General features: G+C 55.3%; 1 protein-coding gene across 2 annotated transcripts in view; it reads right to left on the bottom strand.

The window, feature by feature from the left end:
* The window catches only part of Stab2 (stabilin 2), a 157,510-nt gene that overhangs the window by 2,251 nt on the left and 143,789 nt on the right, over nucleotides 1-11,470 (bottom strand). For both annotated transcript variants that reach the window (XM_023716932.1, XM_023716933.1), the window contains exons 61-68: nucleotides 10,572-10,705; nucleotides 8,529-8,694; nucleotides 8,332-8,438; nucleotides 6,923-7,042; nucleotides 5,375-5,521; nucleotides 3,967-4,074; nucleotides 2,826-2,954; nucleotides 526-639 (exon numbers count right to left, since the gene is read on the bottom strand). In XM_023716932.1, the coding sequence (XP_023572700.1) occupies nucleotides 526-639; nucleotides 2,826-2,954; nucleotides 3,967-4,074; nucleotides 5,375-5,521; nucleotides 6,923-7,042; nucleotides 8,332-8,438; nucleotides 8,529-8,694; nucleotides 10,572-10,705 (1,025 nt within the window). The remainder of the gene's footprint in view (nucleotides 1-525; nucleotides 640-2,825; nucleotides 2,955-3,966; nucleotides 4,075-5,374; nucleotides 5,522-6,922; nucleotides 7,043-8,331; nucleotides 8,439-8,528; nucleotides 8,695-10,571; nucleotides 10,706-11,470) is intronic.

Raw genomic sequence — 11,470 nt, 5'->3', positions numbered from 1 at the left:
TCTCTCTCTCTCTCTCTCTCTCTCTCTCTCTCTCTCTCTCTCTCTCTCTCGTATTTGGTACATGGCACAGGGAATCACTATGCAGCTTGGACTCATAGTGATCCTCATAGTCAGCCTCCCCAGCACTAGGATCACAGGCATGCACCACCACGCCCAGACTTGGTGGCTGGCTCAGCTCACCTAAGGGCAGGGCCAGCACTGCATGTGGTGCCGGGGATTGAACCCAGTCCCTGTGCTTGCCTAAGCAGGCACTTAGTTGCTGAGCTATCTTGCCATCCCAGTCCTGTCTTATTCTGCACATGCTACCTTATAAATGTTTGTGGCGCAGTTCAGTCCTGGCCACACCCACCTGGTCCTCAGATTGGCCCTGGCCAGCTCTAGTTCCCCTGGCTCTGACAGTTCCAGACTTCCAGCACCACCCTTGAAGGAGTCCAGGAGCTAGGGACAGCTGCGCCAGCCTTGGGGCTGTTGCCAGCTGGCCTTCCCACCATGCTGGGACACACGCAGGTCCCAGTGCCCACTCACCTCGGGGTCGCCAGGAGGTGGGGGAGGCTCTGCGCTCACGCTCTCATACGTGGGGTTGGAGATGTTGTCCTGGCACTGCTTGCTGAAGACTGCCACAGTGATGTCCTCTTCTGGCTGTTCATGGAGACAGTGTGAGGGCTGAGAGCAGGGACGGTGCCCAGGGTGGAAGTGTCTCAGATTGGCAGGGACAGCAGGCTGCTGTGCCTCGGGCACTTTCTTTCTTTCTACCTATGTATCTATTTGGTACAGGGTCTCATTGCACAGCTTGGACATGTGGTGATCCTCCTGTTTCAGCCTCCCCAGCACTGGGATTACAGGGCTTCGCCACCATGCCTGTTCGTGGTGGCCAGCTTGGCAAGCTCGGGGGTGGGGCCAGTATGGCATGTGGTACTGGGGATTGAACCTGGGTCCTTGTGCTTGCCCAGGCAGGTGCTTAGTCCATTGAGCTGTCTCTGCAGCCTGGGAACCTTTTCTTTTCAATAGCCCTCACTGAGATAAGATTACCATCCAAGCACGTGTACAAATCTTCTGTGTTCAGTTCAGCTGCATCCTGTGTCTGCCCAGGGGTGGTCCACCACAGGATGGGCACAGAAGCATTTCTGCCCCAGCAGGAAGTGCTCCTGTGCCCTGCACTGCCAGGATCCCCTACGGCCCAGGGTAGCCTTGGTGGCCTCGTGAGTCAGAAGACCCCAGAGTGGTGTAGGCCTGACTGTGAACCTGATATCACAGGAGTTTACAGCACGGACATGTTTGGTAAGATGATGTTGCTATGGGTTGAATGTCCTCATCGAACTCATGCTGAAATCTAACCTCACCGCAAGGTGTAAGAAGGTAGAAACGTAACCTGTGCTCAGTATTTGGAAGGTAACAGTGGTTGGAGGAGGCCACAAGGGTGGGGCCCTAGTCAGATGCGTCTGTGGCTCTACCGGAAGACAGGAGGCACCCCAGCCAGGATTCTGTCCTGCCAAGTAGTGCCCTAGATGATCATGGGACTCTGCAGAGTCCAGTGGTGAGAAGACCCTCACCAGGCCTGGCTGCCCGGTCTTAGGCCTCAGCCTCCAGGACAGGGAGCTGCTTAGACCTCTGTGCTTTATAAATCACCTAGCCTGGGGTAGCCATGGGAACAGAAAAGGGAGACTGTTGCTGAGATTCGCTCCTGAGTGGATAAATAAGCAGTTAGCTGTTAGAGGCAGGGAGCTGCTGCTGGGGGTTCAGCACAGCCTTCCCAGGAGCATGTTGGGGAGCAGGAGCCCAAGGAGCAGGTAGGGCTCAGAGCACACAAGGAGAGATGCTCCACTTTGGAGCAGTGTCCCCAGAGCCCATTGTTAAAGGTTTCATCCTCAACTGCCATGCTGCTGGGAGGTGACGGCTTAGGGGTTCAGGTCTAGCAGGGAGGCAGTGAGGTCACCCGACCCTGGTGCCTCCTCTTCTCTGCTTCCAGGCTCAGAGACAATGAGCTAAGACAGCAGAGGCTGAAGCGTCTGAAGCTGTGAGCCACGAGAATTCCTCCTGCTAAGCCTACCACCTCCCGCACTTTGTCACCACGCCGGAGGGCTCGCTGACACACGGGTTTGCCCCTGCTGCTTTGCTGGCTGCAGGGCGAGGCTCTGGCTGTGTCTGTCTCTGGCCCTGCTCCCCCAGCCCTAGGGCCTGTCTCAAAGCCCACTCTGGTCATAGCGGGTGCTGGTCTAGGGAATCCTCCCCGGTGAATGCAACTGCTGAATGCCTGATGTGGGCCCCAGAGCCCTCCGGGCCTCACCATGCCCTGTCTCAGGCAGCAGGCACCCGCTCTGGGTTCTCCCAGGGGCAGGAACCCCACCCAAGGGCAGGAAGCCTGATGGGGTGTCTGCTTCTGCTTCAGTGCCAAGTGCTGACTGGCTGAGGTCTCTGAAGCAGGCGGTGAGCTGCAGAGCCTCAGCCGGCCGGGAGCCTAGTGTTGAGGAGATCCTGCTGGGGTCTGTCCCCTCCGTAACCCCTGCTGAAACGTGGCCGCTGCTGTAGGGGGCAGGCCTTATGAGGTGCTGGGGTCAGGAAGAGGGGTCGCGACTTTCTTGCAGTCACTCTCTAAGTTAGTTACCATGACGGCAGGGTGTAGTGCGGCAGCAGGGGGGCTTCTGCGCATGGCAGAAGTCAAGCGGCTCGAGGGCCTCACCAGAAGCTACGCCCTTGGCTCTCCTAGACTCCAGAACCACGAGCCACAGCAAGCCCCTGTTCTTCATGCCTGCTCACTCCAGGCATCCTGTTATAGCAGCAGAAGCCCCACCGTGTGCCCCACCACCACACTCCCACTGTCCTCTCACCTTAAAGCGCCGGAAACCAATGCCTCTGCGGCTGAGCCGGACATAGGAATAGGCAGCCAAAGCGGTTGCTCCAATGACCAGGATGGTGGCACAGAATACCCCTGTCCTCAAGCCAGTGTGGGTTGGAGTCTGAACATTGAGAGGCAAGCGGTTAGTTCTTAAAACCAGTGATTCCCTCAGAGAGGTGTGTGTGCCGGGGTCCCCCTACTCCCGCTGGCCCCGAGCATCTTGGGGCAATGGAGATAAACATAAGAACAAGTTTAGGGCTAACATAAAATAAGAAAATAAGAAAATGTTTAGGTCCTGGGAGGGCATAGTTGAATGGCACAGTGCTCGCCTGGCTTTGTGAGGTCCTGGGCTCAGTCCCCAGGATTGTAAAAATAAGTTTGCCCTCACTTTTGCCAGGGTCTATTTTATGAAACAATCCATTGAAGTATGTCATAAGCCAAAGCAATGGGGACACACTGAGGCACAGAGGGCTGAGTGCTTGCCTGGCATCACCTAGCTAATTGGCAGAAGTGGGCTCAGAGCCCCTTGGGCTTTGGAGCTTAGGTGCCTGGTTACTACACTGTGGAAATTTCCAGCAGGAAGCAGCTTGAGCTTTCTTTATAGTTATGAGAAAAAGTTAGAATACGAACAGTGACTACAGCCAGGTGTACCATGTATTATGTCCCAGAGATGTTTGAGCTATTTCATATTTCCTTTTTATTGTTGTTGGCGTTTGGTACTGGAAATCAAACTCAGGACCTTGTGCTTTCCAGGCAGGTGCTCATGCCGCCGAGTTATATCCCCGGCCCTGTTTTATATTCCTTAACTTGCAGTCTTCCCCAAAGTCCAGGGAGGCAGGCTGTCTGCCTCTGCACTTTGCAGATGAGAAGCCTGGAGCTCCTAGGTAACCCCCGAGCTCCCAGGGTTTCTCACACCCTTCCACCTGCTCCTCCAGGCCAAGGGCCAGCCCTTCCCCTTTCATTCTTGAATCTGAATGGGGGGTTGGGTGGGAGCAGGATGGGATGGGCCAGGCGGGGTGCTTCCGTCTCCCTAGGGGAAGGATGGAACAGCCTTCCCAGCAGCCTGCTGTGTCCAGGGACACGGACGCTGGGCTCTGCCTGGTGCCTCACCAGGAGCCCTTGGTGCCACTCACCTCTGGGGCTGGAGGTGCCTCCAAAGGCTCCGAAATAATGTGGACGATTCCATTGGTGGCCAAGATGTCTGCCAGCACGATGGCTCTGCCATCCACAAATATCTTCCTCTAGGGAAAGAAGAGTGTTGGCGGCTCTGTGACCATCTGCCCTTTGCCTCCTGGGGGCTGCCTGCCCTTTGGGGGCCTTCCAGGTATCATTCTTGGCAAATCGCAAGGCTGAATCCTGAGACCTCCACCACTGTCTGTGCTTTAGCTGTTACGGATGGTCACTATGATCGATGATGCCACCACCATTGTCCTCACCTGGATTAGACTTTCTTTTGGTCCTGTTTGAGACAGGGACTCGCTACGCAGCACAGGCCGGCCTTCAGCTCACTTTGTCGGCCAGGCTGGCCTTGAATTTGCAACGGTCCTCCTGCTTCAGCCTCCCAAGTGCTGGGATTACAGATGTGTGCCACCATGCCCCGCTTATCAGCATCCTTTGGTCACCACTGCCACCGTCCTGGCCATTACCGTCATCTTAACCACCACTGTTACCGTCACCACTACCATCACTGTCCATATCGTCACCACTGGCCCTGCCACAGTCGTCATCCACATCACCGCCACCATCCTCCTCCTCCTCCTCCTCCAAATTCACACCACTACTGTCATCACTAAAGGGGTTCAGGACAGCTCACCTCAAATATGCAATTGGGCTTACTGAGCGGAAGGCACCTGAGAAGCAGCAGATGTAGGCAGGGCTTTCTGACCTCGTCTTTCTACCAGAAAGCAGGTCGTAACGTTTGCTCTGAGAAAGGTGCTGCCTGGTGTCAGGCAGAGAACACCCTGACCACCACTGGGAGCCGATGAGGGCACGGATCCACGTGCACCTACTACGCAGTCCCTGTCTGCCATTAGTCTCTCCCACTTATTTCTTAATCACTGTGCCACAATTTATTGTTCTCAGCCCAAGCCCCTGTCTCGTCTCACTTCTCCATAAATTAACTTGTATTTATTTAAAACCCAATAAGCTCTCCATCTAAGTTTTCCTGCCCCCCATCACCATGATCAAAGCAATCACCACTATCAATACCAACACTGCCCCCAGCATCCCCTGAATCTGATGAGGACATGGAGACAGAAGCCGGGTAACTGTCCAAGTCCTTACAACAGGGGGCAGAACTGGGATCGTTCATGCGCTTGGGAGTGAGTGCCTGGGACAGACAAGATAACAGACACCAAGGTCCTTCTCTACCGCCGTCTCCTGGAGGAAGCCTATTTGCAAGGGGCTTGAGGTTGTACGGGCCCTACCCGGTGGCTTCATGTTTGCTTTCACCCTCAGGCTGGCTGCGCACCTCCTGTGCGGCAGGCGCTGTGGTGTGTGCCCTGCACCCAGCCCTCCCACTAAGCCCACATTTTCTCATACCATATCGTACTGATGCTCACGACGGCCAGAAGTGATGAGCAGCTGGCTTCCCAGCCTGGTCTGCAGCACGGTGCCGTTGATGAGGTCACGAAAAAAGACCTTGCTGACATTGACGAGGTGGTGCTCGATATCCCGCCCAGACAGGGTCTGAGAGGAAAGGAGAAACAAGAAATCACCCCAGGCTGAGCAGGCGCACGGAATAGCACCCTTTACGTGGGTGTTGGACTGTTGGGGCTCTCCCACTCACAGCTGGGGAGTGGGAGGGCAAGTTGTCCCATCCAGGGCAGAGCTCCCCAGTGGCACCCTGGGAAGAGTGGGGTAGGGTAGAGGTGTGGGGGCTCCTAGGCATTGGGTGGTGGGCTGTGCCTGGGGCTGACAGAGACCACAGGTGAGTGTCCCCTGAAGTGTGGGGGTCGGATCAGATTTGCTGTTGCAGTTTCTATCTAGATGTGGGCCTAAAGCTTCATAGGATCATTGGCGAGACCTGTGGACCTGTGGATTCTGGGGCCTGAGGGCTGACTTGCTCTAGGAGGTGGAACCTGGCCGGACAGGGCAGGGCTGCTGGGCGGGACCCAGAGGGTGCCTCTGCCCTCCCGGCTGCTCTCGGCTGGCTTCCTGTCCACGTGCCATGGGCAGCTCTCCTCTGCCCCCCAGCCCTGCCTTGGAGCCAGCTCACGATGTACTGGGAGCCGAGGTATGCCTCACCCCCTTTAATTTTCAGGTGTTGGGTACTTTGGTCCAGTTAGGCGGAAGTAGCTAAGACATCTATCAATTCCTCTACATCAAGGGGAGGCTTGGTGTGGTGGCTCGGTTGTGTCAATGGCCCTGGCTTTTCACCTCTTCCTGTAATCTTCTTTGGTTGTTGTTGTCAATAAATTAATTAATTTGGTATAGGGTCTCCCTATACAGTCTGGACTCATAGTGATCTTCGTGACTCAGCCTCCAGAGCGCTGGGACTACAGGCATGCACCATCACGCCCAGTTCCGGGGCTGGCACGGCATGTGTAACAGGGATCGATCTCTGAACCTGGGTCCTTGCATTTTCCAGGCAGATGCTTCGATTGCTGAGCTGTCTCCTCAGCCCTTCTCCCTGTATTCTTAAGGCAGTGTTTTATTTTGTTTTGAGACACGGCCTCACTATGTAGCCCAGGCTGGCCTGGAACTCACAGCGCTCCTGTCTCAGCCTCCCAAGTGCTGGGATTATAGGCATGCACTACCACCCCCAGCTAACCTCTCCCAGTCTTTTTGCCTGTTGGTTGGTTGCATGTGAACAAACAGGACCAAAGATTTGGAAATCGTTGGCAGACCGGGCTCCCCACATTCCTGCCACTGCTGTGAGAGCTCTCCTGGGAGGCTGTACGGGGACAGTCGGGGGTCCTGCTGTAGCCACCAAGGGCTGACCTCAGATCACAGCATGTGAGGCCAGAGGGAGGGACAGCTGACCTGCTGTTTGATAGCTGTGGGGATGCCACGTTTCAGGGTCACTTGTGACCCCGCCTTGACATGGTGACCAGTACCTCACTGGGGTCCCTGGGGAGCCTGACGCACCTTGTTTTCTGCGAGAACGTTGTTATGTGGTACAAAGAACGTGTCATTGGTGGCTGGGTCTGTCAGGTGCTTCAGGAATGCCTGGCCTCGGGCTGAGCTGTTGGAGTAGGCCAGCACCTTCTGCGGAGAGGAAGATGAGGTCAGCGGGCAGCCCAGCGGTGCTGCGGCGGGGTGGAGGGTGTCAGAGTATGACACACCCAGGGCTACCCTGACTCCAGCCTCCAGTCAGGCTCCTGCTAGGAGATCTTTCCTTTCTTCAGCAAATCTCACAGACCCAAGCCATGGCCCTGTGCAAGCCACTCCCAACAAGGTGGCTGGAGCAGTCCTTCTACAGGGAGCAGTCACCCCAGGCCTGTCGCTCTCTGTGGTTTATGCTTTGCGTGGGCACCGTCTCCCCATGACTGCCTCCCCTCCAAGGCAGAAGGGGGTCCTGCACGCTTCCCTCATTGCTCCATGCTTCCCTTCCCCGCCATAGGCATCGCCTTCTAGCACTGAGTGCTGTTTACCTTTCTCTTTATTCTGGGTCTCTTGTTCACTGATACACCTTGCTCTCCTGATCTGAACTTTGTTCCTGCATAGACAGGGCTCCCGAGGCCCGGAGAAGGGGAGTCGTTTGCTGGGGAGTTTTATTCTGTTGCTGTCTTTGCTCTGAAATGCTGCAGTAGCCAATCAGCGGAAATGTCTCCAGCATGCCATGGCAACTGCGATTTTTGGATGAGCAGGGTGGACTCCTTTAGTCTGTGCACAAAGGCGTCCTATTCCAGGTCCTGAGTCTCATTTATGCCTAGACCCTACCACCCCGGAGATCCTGGGAATAGTGTCTCAGGCACTGGATGCCTGTTGGCCTCCACAAAGGATGATGGGAGGCCAGGACCCTTCAGTTTGAATTTGAGCTCAGTTCTGGGGTGCTAGGCTGTGTCCTAAGGTTCTTTGTGTACAAGGTGCAAATTCAGACAAGGCGCCTATTAGGGCCAATACCTGATGTCCCCCAAGAGCTGTGCCCGCACTTGTGCTCACACTTGGGGCTCCTGGAGAGTGGCTGGACTTTGGGAGCCCAGAGCTGACCTGCCCTTAGGAGGCAGGCTGTTGCTGGAAGAGAAGGGTGAGGCCTAGAAGGGTTCATCTCCCTGTCCTCCTCTCTTCCTGGCCGTCATGCTGTGACCAGCCATCCTCTGCCAGGCCCTCGTCCACTGCTTCCTCTTGGGAGCTGGCCCACCATGGACTGAACTGCGAGGCACAGGACGTCCTCCGAGTCATGAGTGTGGAGCACTGCACCTCAGTGCAGAGAAGAGTCTAGGCTATAGCCTGACCCCCAAGTCTTAGCCATGATGACAGCGAGCCTGAGCCCTCTTTCCAGCTCCTGTGCCTCCGCTAGTTGCTATAAGGCAGCCCTTGTGTGTGACACCTACTGTCAGGAAGTCCTCGAGGAAGGGGAAGGACATCAGGATTTGCAGCAGGTTCCCATTGCACATGACGCCGTCTCCCACGTAGCCCATCTTGCAGGTGCAGTTCACTTCTGGAAGCAGAGGCACGTGGGGTCCCACTCCCAGTGAGACAGGGGCTTACCTTGGGAGACTGGCTGGGCCGGTTGGGTTGGGACAGTTACCTTTCATGCTGTAGCAGAAGGCGTCCCACGTCTCGCTGACGTTGGGTCTGATACCGTAGTCCACGATGCCCACAGCGTTCCCACCACACTTTGGGGAGGCAAAGGCTGTGGGATAGGCGACACGCCTGCCTTTCAGCCAGCCCGCAGAACAGAGGTGGTACCCCGCCTGTGGTGACACAGAAGCACTGTGGGTCAGCGCTGTCTCTTGTCTGTTGGGGAACTCTTGCTCAGTTTCTGAATCCCTCCTGCTCACTAATTATTTTTTTTGTCTTTTGTTTTGGTCTTTTCTGAGACAGGGTTTCACTCTGCAGTTCAGGCTGGCCTTGAACTTACTATGTAGCCCAAGCTGGTCTCAAACTTGCAGCCATCCTCCTGCCTCAGCTTCCTGAGTGCTGAGATTACAGGCATGTACCACCACGCCTGGCTGGTCACTAAATTTTTGTTGATCAAACCACTGAATGCATGAGTGTGGTGCCCATTCCTCTTACAGGTGTCCAAGTCCTTGTCTATTCCTCTTCCCTTTCTTGAGGAAGGATTTGGCGATGATCAAGGTGCAGCATGCATAGGGACCAGCTGCATTAGGAACCACAAATGCGTTCACAAAAAGACCCAAAGATTGCAATCAGTCAATTACCCCAGTGCAAGTTTTTTTCTGGTTACGAGCTAACAAAATTCTGAGGACGAAAGTCTAATGCAGCATCTTCTTTTTCTTTATAATCACCACCAGCAGATTCTCACTGGAGAATTTCTTTGGGGCCACATTCTCTTGCGAGCACTTTTCTGGTGCCGCCACCTTTTGCCTTCACACCCACCCTATAAGGAGGAATTTTCAGACCCTGCTACGGTACTGTGGCAACTGAGGCAAAGAGAAGTAAGTGGTTCAGCTGTCCCGGCAGCAGGCAGCAGGTTAGAGCCAGGCAGTCCACTCTACATCTTGCACTGAGCTGAGCTCCTCCCGTGGGCTGTGCTGCTGATGGTTCCGTGAGCATGCCATGCAGCAGCGGAGCTCCGTGGCCTGGCCACAGCCGCAGGTGAGCAGGCAGGAGAGCAGACTCAGGCCCTCGGAGCCCCAGGTCGTGGTATCTGAGGTAAAGTCATATCAGGGCTGGAGAGTGCTTTGGTGGAGAGGGAGGTTGGGGGAAGGGCCCTGCAGTCACACCCTGTGGACAGTCGCTGCTGTTTCTGGTGAGAAATCACCAGCAGGCGATGCCAGGGTGCGGGCCTTTCTAACTGGGCAGGCTTCTGGGTTCAGAGGCTAAGTAGGGAGCAGCCTGAGCAGAGAGCCCCAGCCCCTCCCTGCTGGGGACTGGGACGGCCCCTTGCATTTCTGTCCCAGCCCGCAGTCACACAGCTCCAACTGGTGTGGAGCTGGAGAGAACAGACCTCGGCTCTGCACACTGCTTGCTCCGGTTCAAGTGGTGAGGTCTACACTGCCAGCTGTTGCCTCGCTTTGGCAGCTGGATGCTATGGTCAAGAATAAACTCTTGAGGCAGGCTCCTGTGGGTACTGGGCCCTTATGACTTGACCTAAAACGCCCCCCAAAGAGCCTGTGTTCCAAGGTGTGTATCGCTGGCTGTGTGACTTGTCGCTGGCTCCTCCATTCTCTCCCTGTTTCCTGGCTGCCACGAGCCAGTCAGATCTCCTCCACCACGCTGTCCTGCCTTGGAACGGGCTGCACTCAGTGGAATTGTGAGTTGCAGGTGTTGGGTATTTTGTCCCAGCAATAAGAAAGGTAGTAGGTGGATCTACCATCTCCAGGCTGGGAGACGTTAGACATTCTGGTTGACGTTTCCATGCCTCAGCTTCCCTTGCTATAAAACTTCTTACAAGGATGTTGTAAGGATGGTTAATAATGCCGGCAAAGCACTCAAAAACAGCACTTGACATAGCAGATGACTGACACTGGACACGATGAGCTATAGCTCCAGGAGCTTCCTGTATTTGACCCCCAAAAGCCAACAGCCTACGCCTTTCCCATCTGAAGAACCAGCACCTCCTCCCCTGCAGATGCTGTCTGCGCAGTGCCCACTCCCTGGGACCCACCTTCTGGGCATAGGAGAGCTGGCTATAGGTGGCCAACACTGCATCTTCGAAGGAACACGCCAACATGGCATCATCATAGGTCATCATGTACTGGCCCAGGTGGGAGCGGACATGGAACACCCCCAGGGTCGCATCTGGAAGGGGGTGAGGAGTCATCCTTCTGGCCAGCCAGTTGGGTGGGCCTGGCTGCACCAGAATCCTCTGAAAAACTTTACAGTAGCACATTGTGGCCCATGTCTTCAGAAGCCGCATCCCCTGAGTTTGTTGAAGATAATTTTTTTTTTTTTTGTGGAACCGAGGACTGAACTCAGGCCCTTGCGCTTGCCAGGGAAGCACTTATTCTACTGAGCTAACTCCCCGGCTCCTTGTTGAAGATAATATTTGTAGCACTTCTCCTCTAACTGTGAAGAAGCACACGTCCAAGGAGACAGCGCCACAACCAGAACGGCTGTCATCAAAAAGACAAAGATTGATGAACACTGCGGAGGATATGGAGGAAGGAGAACTCCTGTTCAGTACTGTGGGAATGTAACTTAGCAGAGCCGTAATTGAGCACAATATGGAGGGTCCTCAAAAAATTAAAAATTACCATGTCACGCTGCCGTGCCGCTCTGGGCACCTACTCGAGGGCAGCGACATCAGCACGTCCAGGAGATACTGGCATGCCAGCCCACCACGGCAGTGCTCTTCACAACCTCCGGGATCTGGAGTCCACCTGCCACCCATCAAGAGAGGGGCGGACAAAGAAAGCATGGTACCGCCACGTGGTGGAATACATTCAGCCTCAGAGAAGAAAGCGATCTTGGGTAAGTGAACTAAGCCAGGCACAGAAAGACAAACGCCACATGCTCACAGTCACACAAGGAGCTAAAGGTGTCAACCTCAGGGGCGAAGAGAGG

Source organism: Octodon degus, unplaced genomic scaffold (assembly GCF_000260255.1).
Source record: "Octodon degus isolate 3935 unplaced genomic scaffold, OctDeg1.0 scaffold00004, whole genome shotgun sequence".
NCBI classification, from domain to species: domain Eukaryota; kingdom Metazoa; phylum Chordata; class Mammalia; order Rodentia; family Octodontidae; genus Octodon; species Octodon degus.
The sequence above is the reverse complement of the archived record's forward strand: the minus strand, read 5'-3'. Positions and strand labels throughout refer to the sequence as shown.